The sequence below is a fragment of the Ixodes scapularis genome, unplaced genomic scaffold (assembly GCF_016920785.2).
Source record: "Ixodes scapularis isolate PalLabHiFi unplaced genomic scaffold, ASM1692078v2 PGA_scaffold7__128_contigs__length_106722199, whole genome shotgun sequence".
Classification (NCBI taxonomy): Eukaryota; Metazoa; Arthropoda; class Arachnida; order Ixodida; family Ixodidae; genus Ixodes; species Ixodes scapularis.
Window position 1 is genome coordinate 19,118,456 of NW_024609882.1, and position 20,808 is coordinate 19,139,263.

The 20,808-nt window shown below is 46.1% G+C and overlaps 1 protein-coding gene across 1 annotated transcript; it reads right to left on the reverse strand.

Annotated features, from left to right (window-relative positions):
- Nucleotides 1-236: 236 nt before the first annotated feature.
- Nucleotides 237-18,416, reverse strand: LOC8052568 (pancreatic lipase-related protein 2). The gene is made up of 8 exons (XM_042286186.1): nucleotides 18,071-18,416; nucleotides 16,388-16,518; nucleotides 8,595-8,677; nucleotides 8,403-8,511; nucleotides 7,666-7,996; nucleotides 3,454-3,700; nucleotides 2,790-2,993; nucleotides 237-729 (listed from the first exon to the last, which is right to left on the reverse strand). Exons 3-8 carry the CDS (start codon nucleotides 8,632-8,634, stop codon nucleotides 419-421), a joined length of 1,242 nt encoding a protein of 413 aa, XP_042142120.1. The 5' UTR covers nucleotides 8,635-8,677; nucleotides 16,388-16,518; nucleotides 18,071-18,416; the 3' UTR covers nucleotides 237-418.
- Between the last annotated feature and the right edge of the window lie 2,392 nt (nucleotides 18,417-20,808).

Here is a 20,808-nt window from a genome sequence, read left to right on the forward strand (position 1 = left end):
CAAGATGAGCAAACCGGCCCTGGTGTAGATTTACCGCGCTGCCATCTTTATCTGCTGGGCTATAGAACGCTTTTCGAGCACGCGCTCTTGCTCTGTTGCGCGGCATATCAGACGCTGCGCATGCTTCCACAGCTCAGTGACTCAGCATGTTTTGTCCGCGTAATAAGCGATGGACAGCTCTAAAGAGAATGAGAAGAATCCAAAGTGGAAAAGAAAGGAACAGATTTGCCAAAGGCAACGTTTCAAACACCGCTGACTCGTATATTCAGTAGTGTCTACAAACATACAACATTCTCATTGTCACCAACCAACCACCACACAGAACCTTGCCGTCAATTTCTCGTCCCCACCACTCACAGCCTTGGTATTTTCCACACGAATGACGTTGCAGCGGATGAAAAGAGGATGTCCCTGGGTGCTACGGCGAGCAGACAGCGCAGAACAAGCTGCAGACGACAGACATCATCACGTACGTCCACACGATCACCGCCGAAGCAGGACCACTGTTGTCGCTCGCACAGTGAGGAGAGACGGCCGAGATGCGCAGGAACTGCCTGCCCCTGAGGAGCGGGCTGGCGTTGTGGCCCATGAAGCCACAGGACCTGCCACACGACGAGCACCATCCGGCCTTGAAAGTCTTGTAGTCTGAGCACGGCACGGAGGGGTAGCTGCAGGTGCGGATCGAGTTGGCGTAGTACAGGGCCGCCCTGCCGTGCGAACAGTCGAACTCTGCACGCAGACGTGAAACGAGGTGATTCTCCCAAATCTAGAATATGCAAGTATCATATGGCATCCATATCAAAATTATATCTTCCTAAACTATAATCTGTCCAAAGTAAAGCAGCCTGGTTCATATCAAACGACTTTTCGCCTCAAACTAGTTTCTCAGCTTTAAAAGCAAATTTGTGGCTCACTTCATTGTCGGCCCGGCGCAAAATTAACCGAATATGTTTCTTTCGTGACTTATACTACAGTAACCCGTGCTTTAAAAACACCTATTGTCATTCCGTGCATTATATTTCTCCTCAAACCAATAATTCCTGTAAGGTACAGCAATACCAGTCACACTAATTCCTTTCTGTTTTCACCCTTAATATTATCGATTACAGAATGGAATAACTTGCCAGACGAGATGGTTACCAACACAAACCCCGCTGAATTTAACGCAATGTGCGAGCACCTATGGTATGAATAGGACACGTATACGTGCTTATGTCTTGTCTTCATAATCACTTCCTGTTTCCTCATATTGAAATTATTGTTTCATACATAGTTACTTCTTGTTGAAAATGGCTATTGTGTACGTGCGATGTCACTACTCTTTTGTGAGCTGTGTTGGGCCCTGATTGCGCTTATTTTGTTACTCCGTTATATAATGACAGTGATTCAAAAATTGTGTTATTATGTTGCTAAGAATGCACGCACTGCATACCCCCTCATTCAATCCGTCCTCAAATACGCCCTTGAGGTAAATAAATGAAATAAAATAAAATTACCAGCCCATTAAAAAAGAAAAAAAAACGAGACTTCTACTTGTGTGTTTGGTACGTTTTGCACGTTTCCTTTGTCATGTTTTTTTTTTTTTTTTCCTTCCAGATCAACAGCATCTACTACCAACTCCCTCCCTAACCCATCAAATTCTATTACAGTGTTTTAGTGTTGTGTAAATGTTGCGTTTATTGTTTCTATATATATTTATTTAAATATTTATATGTATTGCCCGCTCCCTTGCAGGTCCTCAAGCAAAATAAATGATGATGATGAAATCGCCTCAGAAGGGCAGCCTTAGCGTTGGCGCTGCTTACAGTAATACATAAAAAAAAAAAAAAAAAAATTAGAAGTACATTTGCCTTATATTTCAACATCAATCATTAAAAAAAAAAAAAAAAATCATTACTGAGCGCTTCTTTATTTGCCCGCTAGCCGCGTTTGGTTCTTCGGGGTTCAAGTGCCGCCAGTGGCTCCTTGGTAAGCGTTCGGGGGACATGTGAAGAAAGCAGAGAAACAAGCCCCAGGCTTGTTTCTCTGCTTTTTTCACGTGTTCCCCGAGTAAACTGTCGACACCACAACACGTTTTACTTGCAAAACATACGTTCATTTTCCCCAATTTTAAAAATTCAAAGCAATTTTAATGTACTGAGCGTGGTAGTTGACGTTCTCGGGAATGAGTGAGATTTTAAAAGCGCACTAACCATTCACATTTACTAACATCAGTGTTTGGGTTTTATATGTGTTCTGCCATTATGTGTACGTGTTTTCTTTTTCTTTTTAAAGTGTATGTTGTGTGTGATTGTGTACCAGTATTAAGGCCTCGGCTGTTTCTGGACATAATACAAATAAATAAATTAATTAATTAATTAATAAAATCTACCCTGCCACCTGATCCCAAGCGGCTGGGAGGAATGGTTCTCCTCCCTCCAGAGCTTCAAAAGGTGTGGTGGCCGCTCCTCGTTCATCACATTCAGAAAGTGGTGGACGACGGAGGTCAGAACAGAGCTACCTATAGGCGCGGACCTCGTCTAAAGATCGAGGAGCATCTTCGATCGAAATAAAAGTTTGTTTCTCTCTCTCTCTCTCTCTGATGCACCTCCCTCTTATTCTACCGTCGCCTTCGGCGGGCTGCTATATTTGCCCACTGGGGTGTCACAGGTTGTGGGACTCGCGCCGAGCATGCACAGTAGCTCCTTCCTGCAAAATATATTAAACGCCGTGACTCAAGATATTTGGCCCGGGTTAGAAGAGCTGTAAAGGCCTACAGTGGAGTTTTGTATATAGGAAAGAACACTTACTGCCAAGCGCTTTGCATCCGGGCTGCCGCCTCCCGCCGTTGGGGTAGAAGTCCACGTGTCCACAGTCGATGGTGATGCCCATCCGGCCCCGGAAGACGTTGAAGCCCATGCCCATACTCGTGTGGATGACGTCTACGAAGTGGGCGTGCTCAGGCCGCAGGTGGACGCCGAAGGACTGGAACATAGGTCCTGCCGGATCGAGACCTGTCGAGCCAGAATTTGTCTTATCAAGGCCCGTGTCTCTGTTCTTGCGCGAGCACCGTCTGGAGACGTGCTCGCGCAAAAGCATACGTAAGCTCCCGTAACATAACGCAATTAACGCAACGCAAGCAAACAGCCTTGTGCGAAACGGGCCTTTATGAAGGCACCAGCCAGGTCGTTTATGCAAAGTCCATTGATGCGTTTGTGCTTGCAAGTAGCATCAAATCTACCGCTGTACGAAGCACATGTCGTGCGCGGACCTTGGAAGCAAATGGAGGCGGAGCACTCCCCCCGTGACACGTGTATTGCCCGTGCCTACAATAATGGTTGGCGGTACTTGTAAACAAAGAAGCAAAGAGTGAATTTTATCGTGGAACTTCACGTTTGTGAGGAAGTGTGGATGCACACATTTCATTCTTCACCGTTACACGTCGCACATGAAAGGCAGGTGGCTGAGACGCACCGGTGATTCTGCCGATCTTGGAAGCCATCATATCCTGCAGGTCTTCTCCCAGAAAGCCCGCAGTTTGCGCCCCGAGGCTGTGCCCGATGTAGTGCACGTTCTCCAGCTGCAGCACCCCGGCGCGCACCAGGCGCTCAAGCAGCATCGCCACCACGCGTGCCACCAGACGAGTGTTGCCAGCTGCCACGGAGTAGTTCTTGCCCCCAGAGCCCTGGCTCCAGTCCACCAGGATGACGGTGGCATTTTCCTGCATGCGCCGCAAGCCAGGGGGAAATTAAAAAAGAGAAAAGGGAAGGGAGGAGGCGGACTTCCATAAGCTTCGTATAGGAGCAACTTTTTTATGAAAAAAAAACAACATACACCAGTTTTTTTTTTTTAATAGACTATTGTATTTTTAGTGAAATGGCAATTGACCCCGTAAGTAATGACGTCACAACATGGCACTCCGCTACAAACAAACCGCTGCCAGGGCCGTTGTTATGGACAAGTGCATAGGGGCTGGACGCGAGGTTAGACATCGTCTGATAAAAAAAGTACATAATTTTTTTGTAAGCATTATGTCTTCTCAGTATCTAATCATGAAGTATTTTTCTATCGTCTCACTACCATAAAGCGATGACAAAAGCCCGAAATGAAGTCTCACAACCGCTTTCGCCTTGCTAGCAGACGACACAATGGCTTCGCGGGTTCAGTGTTTCTTTCTGGAGTATACACCACCGCATTGAATGATGTCGGTGATGATCGACGAAAATTCTGTTCTCACTACGAAAAAGGGACCAACAGACGGACAACAACGACAAAGGACCACGGGAAGTTGTCGTCTGGCGTTGTTGTCCGTCCCTTTGTCTCTTTCTTTAACAACGCGCTCGTCCTTAACGTTTCTATTCCCAGGGTCAGCTTCCTGTGGGATTTCGGAAGTGAAGAGTGCCCGTGCATGCACAGCTTTGATCGACGCTTTAGGTTCGCGAGTGCGCGAACGCCCTCTCGTGGAGCTAGCTTCCGAAATACCTGAGAAGGTGAAAACCACTGTGAAGCCGAATCACGCACGACGACGTGAAGTGTATCTAGGTCGAAGTGCAGGACAGCGCACGTTTCAAAGATTTCTGACAGCACAGTTGCTTCAGTGCACATCTGTGTGTTCAGACGGAACTGTCCGTAATAGATTTATATTGGGGACATTTAGCAAACCGTATCCGTGTTCCGCGTACCGTTCTACCGGAGCCTTTGGAGCACGATTTGAAGCTTGTGCCCCGCGGTCACGCACCACCCAGGCGCCCGCTTAAAAGCCTGCTTCAAAGGCTCCGGTACCGCGGTACGCGAAACATGGTAATGGTTTGCTTAAAGACCGACAACCAGTTCGCGCTTTTCACTTTTCCCTCGCCTCCTCCTCTCCCCCCTTCTACCCTGTCCATTGCCGCCTGTTTCCTCCTTTCCCATGGTGAGGAGGACCTTCTGCCTTGCAGAATCTCGAGTCTGGTCGTCGGCCTTTAAAGTTAATATTTTCGAAGATGGAATCGAATTGACGAACGTAAGACAGAAAAAAAAAATTAATTAACGAACTTGTGCCTAGAAACAAAAGAAAGGATGAGCGTTGAAGGCGGCATCAGCGAGCGACGATGAGTCGGCGTAACAGCTGGCGTTGAGTCGACAAAACCACGCTCGGCTCTTTAACTACTAGTCTCGGCATCTTGAGCATTCGACCTAGAATGTTCGTTAGTGAGCTAGGACGAGACTGACTAGGCAAGGTCATTCTGACCTCCTTATATTTATGGTCGAGGTAAGAGTAAACTCGAATCTTCTAGAGGCATGAAAAAGCGTTCCTTCTCAGTCATGCGCACTTGGGGTCTTACTTAAGACTAAAGAATCAATAGGATTTTTTTTTTCAGTTTGATGATTACAAGGCAGGCACTGAACCCACACCCACATCAAGAGCCTGAAAAACGAAGTTTGTGGTCTCGAACCGTTCATCTAGAGTCAAAATAATTGCTCTTTCATTAAAATGTACGTTAATTGCAAAATTATATAGAGGGTCCGATGCTGCTTTGATATCGTGCTCTCAAGAGATGCCTTTCTCGCTCTATTTTTAGCAGATGTCCATGCATGTGATGATTTTCTTTAGAGAGTATCACGTATCACACGCAAATACAATTAGATTTTATAAACCTGATTAGTTTTGTTAGTCCTGCCATGTTCCAAATTAATAAAAAATCGTATATCTTTGTGCAAACGTTTCAACCTGCAGCAGACGGCATACTTCAGTCATTCCGTGTGCGTTCGTCAAGCGTTCGTCGTCTGCAACAGGCATCTCGAGACGTCTCGAGGACCGGAAGTTGCCGTCTCTGCAAACGTCTGTCGTGGTAAGTGTGAAATCTAGACTTCCTTGATATATTATTAATGCGAAAGCATTAACTGTCCCATGGAGCGAGCGGACGTCATCAGCCGCGTCAAACGGCAGATAAATTCGCGAAGCCGCGATCTGAGGCATCCCAGCTTTTAAACCCCGCAAAAAGGCAATGATATGAAGCCGACGCGCGCATGGCTCTGCGTGCCCGCGCCAGAGTAAAAACGGCCGCGGCGCCGAGAGGATCAGAAGTGGCCTTGGTGCCGAGGGTATCAGAAGCGACCACGGCGCGAAGAATGACATTCATGCTTTCGCATTCACAACTCATAAGAAGTGTTTAGGTGTACCTCAAGCCTTTTTTTAGACGTTTAAATTCCACGTCCAATTTTTGGACGATCGCTCTTTCGGAGCAAAATCCAGTCCCATGTATTAGTCCATAACAACGCCCCTAGCAACGGTTTGTTTGGAGCGGTGAGGTCATACTTACGGGGCCAATAATTAGTTCGACAAAATAGATCTGGGCAGCGCTTCACTTGTGACGTCATATCCGCCTGTGACATCATATCTCTCGAAGAACCCACGTCCATCCGTTGTGCTTCTTCAGCGATCTGACAGGTTGACTCCTAACGTCGGCAGCGCGCTTCAGGGGTTTCAATTTGCTCGTAAACTTCCCCGCAGGGTGACGAAAAGATTATAGACCAGGTAATCTGAGAACTGCGGGTCACCGTTAACCTGACAGGAGGGTGGAAGCTGCGAGTTCTTTGGACCAGTCAACCGTTTCTCTTTTTGATCATGCTCTGTTGGCCATCTCGCACTTGGAGAATCGGGTCAAGCGATTAAAGGCAGGCGATTAATTCGTCCACCAGGCACGTAGCTTCCACTGCTCTGTCAGCATAGCGAGACGAGCGTCCAACCAGGGGAGAAAAATAAAAGCTTACAAACGGCCCCCGCCCCTTTTACGTAGTGCCACGCGTAGTTACGCGTGGTATTAACCGGGGAAGTGGGGGGGGGGGGGGGGGGGGGGTGCGTTTGTAAGCTTTTATACCCCCTCCTCCCCTTTCAGATTTATGTATAAACCTCGCGAACACTTCTGATGCCTTGTCCGTAACGGGTTTCTCTTCAAGTCTATTAGCTATCTAATGTAAAAATTAATTGTTCCATGGTTCTCTTAAAAGAAGAACCTTTCATGGTTGCTGCTGCCGCCTCGGTGGCTCCGAGGCAAAGCGCCGGCCTACGGATCCCCAGTTGGCGGATTTGAATCCCGGCCGCGGTGCACGCAAACTGACGGAGGCTTTTTGCGGAAAAGGCGCCGTGTAACCGAGCTTTCGGTTGCACGGTCAAAAGATCCCCAGGTGGACTAAATGAATTCTCAGTCCTCCGCTGGTGCGTATACGTGCCAGATGCCCTTCGTTGGTTTGGCACGACAACCCCCAAATTTTACATTTATTTATGGTCGCTGCATGCCCCTGTCACTTTGAAACGGAAAACAGAATTCGAACTGTGTTGCGGCTGTAGTATTTTCAGCGAATACATTCGTTTAATAATTATCTCCTTATGTACTACTTTGCTCATTAGTCGTAAAAGTCGGTAAAAACAGATTGCCCCGGCGACTCTGGCGAGAGAGTGATTGCGGGCAAATTCGGAACACAGGTGTGAAGTCGGGCAGTCACTCCCTTCATACATCGTACAAAAGGCAGGATGTTCTCTTCAGACATGACGACACAGTTATCTGCCGACATTCCTCAAGCATGCTCGAAGTACGCTGGCTTCATACATGCTCCAAACATGTATGCAGACTGTCTTCTGTACGATCTGTTAGCTGCGTGGCCCCGGCTCCTGACTGGGCGCACCACGGTGGGGGACGAACTCACCACTGCCAGGATCTCATTCTTGATACGCTGCATCCATCTAGCCCTCGCCTTGCTGCGGAACCCGTGCACCAGGATGTACAGCTTCTCTTTCACGTCCAAGAGTTCGGCGATGGCGTCCATGTCGCCGTCGTAGCCCACTTCGAGCAGGAGTGTCGGACTCTCGCCATCCCCGTTGCGGTTCGTGTGCACCAGAAACCGGGGGTTGACGCGATCGGGAGCCTGAGGCCGGAGGTGACTGACGTTCCCAGACATAGGAAACGAACCGTTCACCTTCGGGAAGACGAGTTCGGCCTCGATGGCGGCATTGCTGAGCAACCTTGTGTAGTGAAACCTGAGGCAAGAGCAATAGACCGATTGCATCAGCCAGTTGCGTTACGCACTCATCAAAGCTGTGCACGCGACCTGTTTAATTCTTCTGAGATGCTCCAGAAAGTTGCCCACGATTCATGGAAGGGTAGCTGTGACTAGAAGCGATGCTGACGTCTCACTATACAACGCAAGCATTCTTACGTTGGAGCGAGACGTCAGCATCGTTTCCAGTCACAGCTACCCCTTCCATGAATCGTGGACAAGTGGGAAAACTAACACCACAAAGGACACTGACACCGGACCCGATGCCACAACCTTCCTCTGCTGGATTAGCAGTGAGGAGAAATGGCGCGATCGGACGATGTCCTGTCAGTGTTAACTAAGCTCTCGTGGATTTTTGCGGGTTATCGGGTCTGTGGTATACGTACCTCTTGAGCGCGGCGTTGATATCTTCAATTTCAACGTCGCTCAACTCGACGTCTTCGAACTCGGCGTCCTCGGGAGCGACATTGGCGCACGCCCGGAACACAGTTCCTGCTTCGGATAGTGAGTGAAGAGATGTTAGAGAGTGGCCAAGGACGATGCACGACAGATGGACGTGAATTTTCTGATTGCCATACCAGAAAGCACGAGGAGAAGAGGTGAAAGTGCCAACTGCATGACTTCTTCTGCGCTTCAGCATCAGCGTAACGCCCCTGTAAACCTGCATTAGTCATCAGAGAGTTTTATCAGATTGTTTCGGTAACTCCGACACCGATACCTGATACACCACAGACGACTTTTCGCGTCATCGTGTTGGTGTTGAGTATCGTTATCGAAGGTATCGGAACGACCGTAGAGCTACCTAATAGGGAGTTTTATTAGGGAGTTTTAGTAGATAGGTTCCGATACCCCCGATAGCCCCGATAACGATACTATGCATGCGCAAGGGAGGCGGTGGCGGAGTATCGGGTATCGTTATCGGAGTCATGGGAACGATCTACTAAAACTCTCTATTAGTGTGCTCCGTTACCTCCGATAACGATACCCGAAATATCTGCAGGATGCACACGCAAACGCGCTGTTTTCACGTGACGCCAATCTGCCATTTTGTTGTTCGATGTCAGCATGATGAAACTTGTAAGTTTTTGTGCACTACCAATTTGAGGGTGTGATGTGAATCTTTGGAGTGCTCACCTTCTGCGCACGCCAGACTGCTCATAACAACAAAACGGTGGACGAAATGACGTTGGCACGGAAGCACCCTACAGAAAGTTTTAGTCGATCGTTTTGATAACTTCAAGAACGATACCCGTTGCTCCCCTGCAGTGTTGGCGATGAAATGGTAAAAAATCACGATTAATCTTTTTAAGTAAATAAAGTTTATTTTATGTAAACCAGATTTTTTTTAGTTAAGTCAGACCTTTATTTTATTCAAATCGCTGTACCTAGAAAACAGTGATTCTTTATTACTGGAGGCATTTTTAAACATGAAAGATTGATAGATATATATCCGTCCAATCTGAGAGTGACGACAAAGCAGAAGAAATAATTACTGTAAATTAAAAGCACACCTTGATTCGTAACTTCTTATTGACGTAAAACAGGCCGTGCTAGAACACAAACAGCTTCATTTCTTAGTTTATACAGCTTTTTTTTTTGCCTTTTCTTTTGCGTTTTGATCTGCTTGCAATAGTAGGACATTACTTTTCTAGTCCTTGTTTTTTTTTTTTTTTTTTTCGCGTTCTGGTTTGCTTGCAGTAGGACGTTACGTACCTGACGAACGAAGTAGGTCGGAAACCTCAACGCTCTGATTCGTTCCGAAGCACATTGATTTTTTACTGCTGTTTAGCCTAATATAAATTTTCTTCTGGTCGATGATTCTGATATAAATTCTCTTTCGGTCGATGATCGAAGAACCCAAAGAAATGCACATAAAAACATCAAATTATAGCGAAACGGCAAATAAAAAAATATATATATATCCGTTATCATTTCTGTGTGAAAGGCTCGATCTAAATCATCGCAGTAAAACTGGCCCAATTAATTTAAATCATGTTTTAAATCATGCTTTAAATCACGATCTAAATCAACTGGATTTCGATTTTCCACCCTGGTTGGTGGTAACTCGTTACCGGTTACCTGTTGCATTTCCGGTAACGTAGTAACGTACTCGTTATTTTTTTTAGAAGAGTAACGTATAAGTAGCTTACGCTACTTATATTGAATAACGGGTAACGTAGTTAACTTGTCGTTACGTCTTGTTCACAATAATTGTAAAAAATAACACTAAATTTGTGTGTATGTGTGTGCGTGTGCGTTTGTGTGTGAGTGCGTGTGTGTGTGTGTGTCTGTGCGTGTGTGTGTGTGTGTGTTTTAAGGCGCCAAGTTATGTGAATTCTTGCACTCATTCCAGATACCTTCAAAATTTTGCCACTCTGCTCCTTACGCCAAAACTCAAACTTTAGAAAAACCACTGCGCCATGCGCCACTTGTTAGTGTTGACAAACGTTGTCGTTTCATAAAGAAAAGGTAACGCAAAAGTAACGTGTGTTCCATTCATCGTTAACGGTGACGGTAGCACGTTCCTTTTATTTGCCAGTAACGAATAACGTATTTCGTTACTATTATTTTTTGTATCGTCTCGTTACCAGAGGTATCGAAATGATTTACTATACTTCGTTTCACCTTAAAAGCCAACTTCGGTCAATATTTGTGAATTTGGGGACCACGACTGTTTTCAGCTAAGGAAGCATCTCCGAATTCCAAGGTATAATTATTTTTGTTCGGTATTTCGCACAGTTTTATAAATGTAACATGGCTCAAAGTTTGCTTTCGGGCGTCTACGGAAAAACCAAAACCATCTGCTAGAGGGATGGCAACACGGATCAGCAGACGTACGGCCGCGACGTGACGTCAAACTGGTACTGCTCCAGTGTTGCTTGACTAAAAGCTAACCCGCTTGACGCCCGCTGGAGAGCAGCTAGTCGCATCTTTAAAATCGGTTTTAGTGGGATTCGCAGCTTCGTTTTGAGGTAATATTTCGGCTGTGATCATATTTCGTGCCACTAAAGAGATACCAGTAATTTATTTTGGTTTCGTTCTCGACCGGAATTAGGGAAGGGGTTAGTGCAACGATTCCATTGTTGAGAAGTTTTGCAGTTTGTATTCTTTATATTGTTTACCTAAGCAGAAGTGACAAAAAACGCGTCACCTTGTCTTGTAAAACTGATATTTCGCTGCGTAATCGCAAAGAGAAGAACGAATTATTTGCCGATCGCTCGCCGCGACCATGGACGATGCTAATACTTGAAAAGTCGACAATCCCGAAGGAAGCAGCTGGGGTCTCTGAAGAGAAAACCGAACGGGAAACCAGGTGATCCCCCAGAGTACGTCGATCGAAAGAGGATGTGGAGAGGTGAAGGGCACTTTGACCTTCGATTTGGTTTTCTGCTCTTCGTTTTATGGGTGACACAGATCGATTCCGGCAATTAATTGGGTCCGAAAATCTTCGCGCCGCCTTTTTAAGTTCAACCGCAGCCGACGCTACGAGCTGATGGTACTTATCAGACAGCATCAAAAGCGCACCATCATGATGTTCGTCATGTTTCTGTACGTATTTTATCGTCGCTGGTGCAATTATAAACAGAAAAGGCCTACTAAGTTCTAACTTGCGCTTTTGGCACTGCTTGATTGGTCTTGTAGGGAGTATTCACTGGCGGCCATAGCCGTGTGCGCGACTGCTGAGCGCGTGTTGATGGCGAGCTTTCACAGTCCTTTTGCAACATGCATTTCACACCATCAAGATTGCCGGTCTTACCAACCTCTTAATGTGAGTTCGTTCTGAGCATGCGCTCTAAACAGCACCCACAAATATGGCGTCCAGTGAATACTCCTTATTGTCTCGTAGCGTCGGCTGCGTCTGGACCAGTCTGGACTTAAGCTGAAACAAGGTCTAGAACTCATTGCCCTTACCGATTAGATTCGTACTCTTCTCGGCCCATAAAGGGGGTGCCATCCCGACGATGGACCAGGGTTGGGCAGTATCGCGATACAAATGTATCGCGATAGTATTTCAGAAATACATTTCGTATCTGTATTTCTGTATCGCGATACATTTTTTTCACCAGTATCTGTATTCCTGTATCGAAATACATTTGGAATATTTCTTTGTATCGCAATACAATCAAGATGAAATGTATTTCGTTACATTTCTTGACAATACTCCCCCCCCCCCCCCCCCCCCCTTGAGGGCACCAGAGTCAATGAGATGCTGGGGCATTGTTACCATGCTGACCAAGGTTCCTTTTGGTTCTGCAAACTATATTTCTATGCGTCTCTTCTCTCTTCTGAGAAGTGTTGCGTAGTCGGGGACTCAAACCAGGTGGCGTGCCAGGAGTGGAGTCGGAGCATCTTCTGCCGCAGGTCCTTAGGTAGGGATTTCCTGAGTCATTGTGTGCTGGCATCCAATGCCCGCTGCTAACCGTCTCTCTCACCTTAGCGTACAGAGTACACCCAGCCGGCAAAGCTGAGTCACATTCCGTTGCTGCACGAGCCTGGCGGTGGTTGACTTGACTCACGCTATGAAGTTCAACCAGACTTGTACCGTACGCATTACAAGTAATCAAATTACTTGTAATCGATTACTTTTTGGAGTAATTTTGTAATCAGTTGATTACTTTTATTAGGCAGTAATCACTAGAGTAATTTGATTACTTTTTGAAGTAATAAAATTACTTGTAACCATTACAATTTGTCCACGGGACCCCCCCCCCCCCCCCCCCCCCCCCGGGCACACGCCTTTTTTTTTATGAAATGACAAAAATAAAATTTGCTTTTTTCTTTTAACGGAAAAAAGAAAGATTTATGCGGAGCTGTAGGAAACGAGGTCAATCTCTTTCTATGTACAGTTTCTGTGGAATGTCCGTTTTTTTTATTTTTTCGAGCTGGGACTGGGAGTGGGAAGCCCCAGGGAAGCTACAGCGCGTGACAAAGGCCATTCAGGGCGAAGTTTGAGGAAGCAGAATGTAGCTTTGTGAGTCCTTCGTTCAAAGTAGCCCCCTCACGCGCACACACACAGAAATAAAAATAAAAAAAATCCTGCTTAGGGTACCTACTCGCAGCCTGTAGGAGAACCAGAACCGAAGAATGCCTAAAGCGGATGCAAAATATAACAAAGGCAGTTGAAATATTTCCCCATTTCCCCTACGGTGTCTTTGTGACAAGCAATGTTTCGAGTTGAGAACTGGTCGGGGCGATCTCTTCCGCTAATGAATACTATACATGATCCGTTTCAAATCCTGGAGCTGCTGCTCTTTTCTGTAACATGCGAGCTCATCCACATGTGAATAATAAGATGAGCGACGCAAACTTTGAGATCTAGAACCCCCTCCGCTCCCCCCCCCCCCCCCCCCCCCACACACACACACTGGCGAACGCCCAAATCATTAAACGTCTTCAAACGAATTCTATGCTTGTGCCCGCATTGTGAAGGTGTTGCACCTTCACAATACTTGTGCAAATGTGAAATATAGGTTGGAAGTAGTTCATTGTTATGAGCGCTGAAGATTTTTCTTCACACTATAAAGTAATCGGAAAAGTAACGATTTCTTCTTTAAGTAATGTCCAATTACTTTTGCCGTCGAGTAATCAAGTAATCTAATCGAATACTTTTTAGCCAAGAGTAATAGTAATTGTAATCGAATAATTTTTTTTAGTAACGTGTACAAGACTGAGTTCAACACATATTCGAATGCATCTGCGGCTGCGCCCGTAACATTGCACGGCTCGAGGATACCTCATCAGCCGACGTGAATATGACCCGCTGCTCTGGTGATCCGAAACCCAGAAGCAGGCCAGAAGCGGCCTCGCTGTGCCATCCCAGACAACGTACTCCCGCGACTCGTCTCGAGACCGCTGTTTCTCGGACAGCTCGCGCCTGTGCTGGCAATATCAGCTGGCAATCCACGAGGTCTCTGTTTGGATAATGCTAGGCCAAACTTGAGGACTGCAATCCGTGCGTCGGTGGCGGAAAGTCGGCAGTAAGGACCTTCAGAACAGGGATGCTACCGTATCGTTTCTTCAACCATAACAGAAGATATACATGTATTCCAAGATGCTTCAGGTGGTCCACTATTCTCGAAAATTCCAAATGGCACTGCATGCACGATCTTCGACTAGGTAACCTACAACGAAATTACCTATTGTCCTTTCATACAGCAGCGTAGTAAAGTTTCATGTTCAAAGCCACACCTACAGATAAAGAATACTAGTTCAATCACAGTGATGTCATGTGATCAATGTTGACAGGCCTCCCTCATCAGACAGACACGATGTCATGGAAGGGACCGCGGTCAGCCCTTGATGGAACGTTTTTTTGGGCCCATTGAAGGCTTCTTGCCTTCCGAAACCACTACCTTTAAGGCAAAGTGCCAAGCCTACAGGAAAGTAATTTTGGGATCGAAAACATCCACTTCAAACTTCAAGCTTCAGCTCAGTTGGCGTCTCAAACAAATTTGGAAAATGTATTGCACTACCAGTATTTCTGTATTTGTATTTCTGCCCTCCCTAAAATGTATTCCTGTATTTGTATTTCCAAATACTTTTTTCCTCTTTTTAAAATGTATTCCCGATACGTATCGCGATACATTTTTACTCATATATCTTAGTATCCGTAATTTAGCTACTATTTTAATGTATCACAGTATTTGTATTACCAAATACATTTTTGAGTATTTCTGCCCAACCCTGCGATGGACCCAGCATAGTCATCAGCACACGCTTAGCCCCGTGATGCTTTAAGTAATCCTAATTTTGTCAGATACATAAAGAAGATTGATGCCTAATAGCCATGCACTGCCATTCAATGGCGACAGCAAAAAAAAAAAAAAAAAAAACAATGAGGTCAATCATCTATAAAGCACAGAATGCGACATGTCGCACCGCGATCCCACCGTCGTTAGACGAACTTCCTGTGTATAAACTAAGACTAAATCGATCTTGGCATTTACTATGGCCACTGACAGCTTAAGAACTGCGGGGCGTGGCCTATTATGTTAATTTACCCCCTTACTTCGTGATTGGCTGTCTGGGGTTCTTATCGGCAAATGCCACAACCCATTGGCTGGACTCGCCGCACCTGCTTTTCCTTAGTGACTATGTGTTATGTATGAAAAATGTGAATAATATCATTCCTACCGTTGACTGACAATTACATAAGTCGTTTGTGCTAATTATACCTGCACCGGTCTAATACAATCACGTTTCCCGTGATGACTTTTGTTTGGCGCAATCGGGTTGTTTAGGCGCAATCGGCGCTTGCGCGTAACAATCTAAACTTTTCGTCAAATATTTCACAGGTCAGTATAGCCTTGTAGAATAACAAAGCGTAGTTCCCTTTCTGTAAAAAAAAAAAAAAATAGGGCTAAAAAACCGGCGACGCAGAGGAGTCGAGTGGTGGGGAACGTTTGGCGCACGTGTTCATAGATGGCGCTACGTCCTTACGAATCCAAGGACAGACACCTTAATCGAGTCTGCTCGCGACGACCGTAGTCTATTAAAATTATCATAATCTTTTTGAAGTTAACCTTTGGTTTAAAAAAAAATGCGGACAATGCGAGCGAGATGTAAGGTAAAGAAAATAGGAAAGAACGCGGTTGCAGAACGACTGCGTTCTTGCTGCCGACGGATTTCTACTGCGTTCCGTCTGCTTTCTTCGCCCGTCGGCTACACCTTCCGACGCTGCTCCCGACGCCATCTATCAATAGGTGAGCCAAACACGCCACGCCACTTCATTCGGTCGTCTGCGTTGCCGGTCGCCGTTGACCCTGGCAAGTTTTTTGGCCCTATTTTTAACAGAAAAGGAGCTACGCTTTGTAATTTTGCACGATAAACCCGATCAGCGAAAACACCTTTGACGAAAAGTTTAGATTGCTACGTGCAGGCGCCGATTTTTACGGTCCACTTTAGATTGAGCCTGTGTATTTCACACACCCTGCATATTTTTTGTTGAGCGAAGCACGTTTTAGATACCGCGAGAAGTAGCGTAGCCAGGCAACAGTAGTCAAATGCCTCATAACGATTAATTAAGCTGCACGAATGTTTTCATGCACCGGGTAACTCCCACGGGATCTTTAAATATACGCATACACACGGGAGGCATTCACTTGATCGACTGACGTTTTAGCGAACGCCCACGTTTTACCGAATGACACTTTAGCGAATAGTCCGACGCCGCGAAGCGGGGTTTTCGGGTGGGCCAAATGGGTTCTTATTTTTCTAATGAGCCGCCGCAGACTGTCGCCGCGAAGCGGCTTAAGCGCAGCGCGGCAGATGGTTTAACGTGCGCCCCCGTTTTTCGCTAAAACGTCATTCGCTCCTGTGATGTGGACCCGCATACACACACAAAAAAAAAAAAAAAAAAAAAACCGCTTACATTGCCAACTGGCGAGACTGGAAGCTCTCGGAGAAATGAAGGAATGAAGCAGGAGGCGTTTACACCATATGGAGTACGGCGGCACGCCTCATCTTACCCGTCTATAAATGCCCTCGGGTCGTAAAGGAGACCTAGATAACGGCAGGGAGATTAGAGGCCTTATCGCTATGCACATGCATGCCGCACGAATCCTTCGGCGCAAAGTTGAGATAGCACCTTGGAAAAAAATCCGAGATGAGAAACCAGACGACCATGCTATCTTTTCCATTAAAATTAAGTCCGGCCACTGCCAACGGTATACGATCCAAGGTAGCCAGCCAAACAGCGCTTAAAGTGGATCGACATGACGCACGTCGTCTTTGTGCATTCGCCATCATTGGCTACGCCAACCACGCACACCAAACGCAGAGTGATCCTGCCTCTTTTTTTTTCCTTTCTCTGTGTGGGAATGGTTTAGCCGGTGATAGCAAACGAACAAAGACGACGATCGCCGTGACGATGCACTTTTGACGCTGCTTGATTGGCTCTATAAGACCGCAGCGTTGGCAGCGGTCAAACACCAATGCGAAAGGCGGAGCGCAGGTTCGTCTGCTTCCTTTCCAGGTGTCGTGGTGACGTCAGAACGACGCTGAGCTCCGATTGCCTTTGATTGACAGGATAGTAAGTAGACCTCAATGCTATACTTCGTCTCACCCTATGATGGACTAAAGGCAAAAGCTACGAACCACCAGACCCAATCACGAACCACTTAGAAATTGCCTAGTATTTCGCTTCGATGAACCTTACTGAGTGACTCATCAATTTTACTTTGCAAAGAAAGCCACGACATACAGGCTGTTTGCAGTGTCGAAGCTATAGAAATGATGCAGCGCATTTTGATTAGGAGTATTATTCGGTCATCCTTAATCAATGTTAAGCATGTCATAGTTCATCGTGGAACATGATTGGACCTGGCTGCCCGTAGCTTTGGCCTTTAGTCCATCGTAGGATGAGACGAAGTATAGATGCTTTAAAGTCTACCCACAGTTTTTTTTTTTTTTTTTTAATCAGAACTTAGCGTCGTGCTGACGTCATTCCAATTCCTACGCAAGAAGCAGACAAAGGAACAGACTGTAGTTCAGCTTGCAAGAAGCAGACAAACTTAATCTCCGCATGCGGCTTTTGTTGTTTGTTTTTTATTACGGGATATACAGTTTGTACGTCGATAATCCTCTTTCCAATAGGTGTCGCGTTGCCAGAAGCCTTAGACGCCGTTGGCACGTGACACCGTGCAAAGTGACGTCCGTTCACAACACGACTTGACGCTGCGACGTCGTGACGTCAAGTTTAAGCGATCTTAATTACTGCATTCTGAGCATAATATATAACTCCAAATGTAAAGATGGCCACCGATATATATATATATATATATATATATATATATATATATATATATATATATATATATATATATATTATCGCGAAAGATGTTTTGATACAAAGTCTTAGTATATGAAAATTTTCACGTACAACAGACGAAAAAAAAAAAAAGTTGCTTGCTGCCTTTAGTTGTTAATTTTGGCGATTCCCAAACGCCAAGGAGCGTACTATGCTCAATCGGTAGGCGAAATAAACCCTGAAACACTGGCCGACTTCGAAGAAAAATAAATGTCCAAAACACAGAACCCTGGTTATCATTCTCACCTTCCTTCGGATGTTTCCTTTCGCCGAATCGCTTCGGACTGGATAGTGTACGTGTCTGGCAGGCCTTTGTTCCCCGTGACGAGCGTCAACAAAGCGCGACGTGCAACATTGCCGGCTGCTTTCTATTCGATCGCGCTGTCGGGCACTAACTGGAAACGCTTAAATTAGACTAGCTGAAAGAATGATTTAGAACCGTACCAAACACCCCTATAGTATACTCCCTACCACGTCGTTGTAACGGGACGTGCAAGTAAGCGTAATACGCATAAACCGACCCTTGCTCCCAGTAAAAGCAACGCTAGCAAAGCTTTCTACGCGCAACAATGTTACGACCAAACCTTGGACTGAACGTTATGCTGTTCGGCAATAGGTATATAGAACTTTGCATCGCTTATCACCCGGGTGAAAAATGCTGAGCCGCTTTTAGCATTTTTTTTTTTTTTTTAGATTTCGGTTCAGCATTTTTTTAAGATCCTGTGTGCGCCGTGATACTTGCCGCTGAGAACACGTGGAAATTTTTACGGAAGCGCAGTGACACAGGAAAAAGGCACAACTCGTCGAAAGCAAGTTTCGCCGGTCTCGCGGCGTGTTCAAAGCTTCCTTGACACGCCGAAGTCCTGTGTCTCTCTGCCTTCGCACGCTTGGATACCGATCAAGAATCGACGCCGTGTGGTTTTGTCATCCGAAAGCACACCGCTGCATCTTTGTGCGAAGGCACAAAGATGCAGCGATGTGCTTTCGCAATGCACACAGCACGATGTGCACAGCACTTCGGCGTGCCAAGGAAGCTTTGAACACGCCGCGATACCGACGAAACTTGATTTCAACGAGTTGTACCTTTTTCCTACGGCACTGCGCTTTCGTAAAAATTTCCACGTGTTCTTAACGGCAAGTATCGCGGCGCACACGGGATCTTAAGGAACGTCTTCGGCGAATGACGACGAACGAGTAGAAAACGTGACTTCAGCGCGCTGCCGCCGGCCTCTGCAACGCTAGCAAAACCAAAAAAAAAAAAAGAACTGCATGCAAGATGGTCGTCCAGTGGTCCAGCAGCGGGGATGGGTGGAGTCGCGCAAGGGCTCGTGGCGCCATCTCACAGTGTCATTTCGCAGTAGCTATATAAACAACTTTCGTGTTTTGACTCGTCACTAAAGGATGGCGCTGTTATCGTATTTAGTTCAAGCCCCTCTACTCTGGGCACGGGTAATTTTTTACGTATTCTGAACGGCAAGTATCACCGCTTACATGAATAAAAGAAAAAAAGCTTTTTCGGTAAATGACGACGAGCGAGTAGGAAACGTATCTTTAGCACGCTGCCGCCGGGCTCTGCAACGCTAGCAAAACGAAAATTTTCTGCATGCAAGATGGCCGTCCGGCAGCTGCATTCGCGCTGCAGCGAACAAGCGGCCGGGATGCGCGATCCATAGAGTTCAGGGGTCCTAAACTCGTCACACACAAGGGCCGAGTTCCAAAATTTCAAATGGTTGAAAAAAAAACCGAGACCGCGGGTAAACGACGCAACGCTAAAAAGTCTCTTACACAGCTGAAATTTTTGTTTTCCGAAATCTGGTTATATAGGAACTTCGATACAAAAGAAAAAAAGGGGGAGAGGAACCAAAGAATGACACTTTCCACCAGTGTAACCTTTGACTAAATACAAGGACAACGGACTCTGCGTCATGCACCTCCCTTCTCTTTGACCCCTCACTACCCGACCGCCAAACACACTGGAAAGCCTAAGCCCATTAACACACACAACACACGCACAAAAAACAAACGACTTAACGTTTTATCTACCCGAAAACCTATATTAATCCATTTTTACACACACCCATTTTTACACGTTTGTATTTTGAACGATTGGCTATATTTTTCGTTCCAAACGGTGCACTCGAGCAAGCGCTCGAGGAGAAGCGAACGGAGAGCGTGATGCGTCATGGGATATCCCGCGCAAACAAAAACAGAAAGAAAAGATTTCCCGCGTTCGTGGAGTAGCAAGGCAGGCGTGGTTATGAGCTTTGCCCTTGGTGGCGTTGTCAGCGTTGTGATGGTGTCAATAGCGTCAGCGCGTTACAACCGAGCCGCTCGAAGTGCCCGTGGGGTGACAAGCGTGTCTGGCCCAAGGAGCACGTAGCTTCCACAACACTGCCAGCTTAGGGCTGAACGAGGTGGGGAAAGCAACTTTTGTTCGAGTTTTGAGCGACGTGCTAATCTTCTAGGGGGAGAATGTCTATGTCCGGTTGCACGAACGAGGGTCAGAGAAAGAGGGAAGTCCTTCCTTTCTGTCTTCTTGAACCGTTTGGTACAATGCGCGACTTGTGAGTTGAGGAGGAAAGCTAAGAAGGAAAATGTTGAAATACCAAAGAGCGGCGCTGCTCTGAAGGAAACTGCTACGTCACGACTACGTAGCAGTTTCCACAACGTTGCTAGACTACCTCCCAAACAGGCTCCGCATGCATCCACCAGGTGCACATTGAAGATCGTTTATTTAGCTTTAAAATTAGTTTTCTTGTGCTTTTCAACGGAAGACTGGTGTTTTTGAGGTTAGGGTGCAACATGCAACACATTAAAGCCAGAAAATGAGCACTGAAATTTCGTTTCCCTACCCCTTTAAAGGGAAGCTACGGAGCTTCTTGGAAAAAATTAGTTGGAAGTGAATTCTAGTGTATTTTTACCCCGTGAACCCGAATACCCAAACCATTTGCTGCGTAAGTATTGTTAAACGCGAGAAAAACGCG

What these genes read in the sequence shown, in the direction of transcription:
- LOC8052568 (XM_042286186.1), bottom strand. Translation starts at nt 8,634, where the DNA reads ATGCAGTTGGCACTTTCACCTCTTCTCCTCGTGCTTTCTG. An exon ending in TCTTCTCCTCGTGCTTTCTG is followed by an intron (nt 8,512 to 8,594) that starts GTATGGCAATCA and finishes CACTATCCGAAG; the next exon opens with CAGGAACTGTGTTCCGGGCG. An exon ending in AGAATGAGATCCTGGCAGTG is followed by an intron (nt 3,701 to 7,665) that starts GTGAGTTCGTCC and finishes CGGCGCATGCAG; the next exon opens with GAAAATGCCACCGTCATCCT.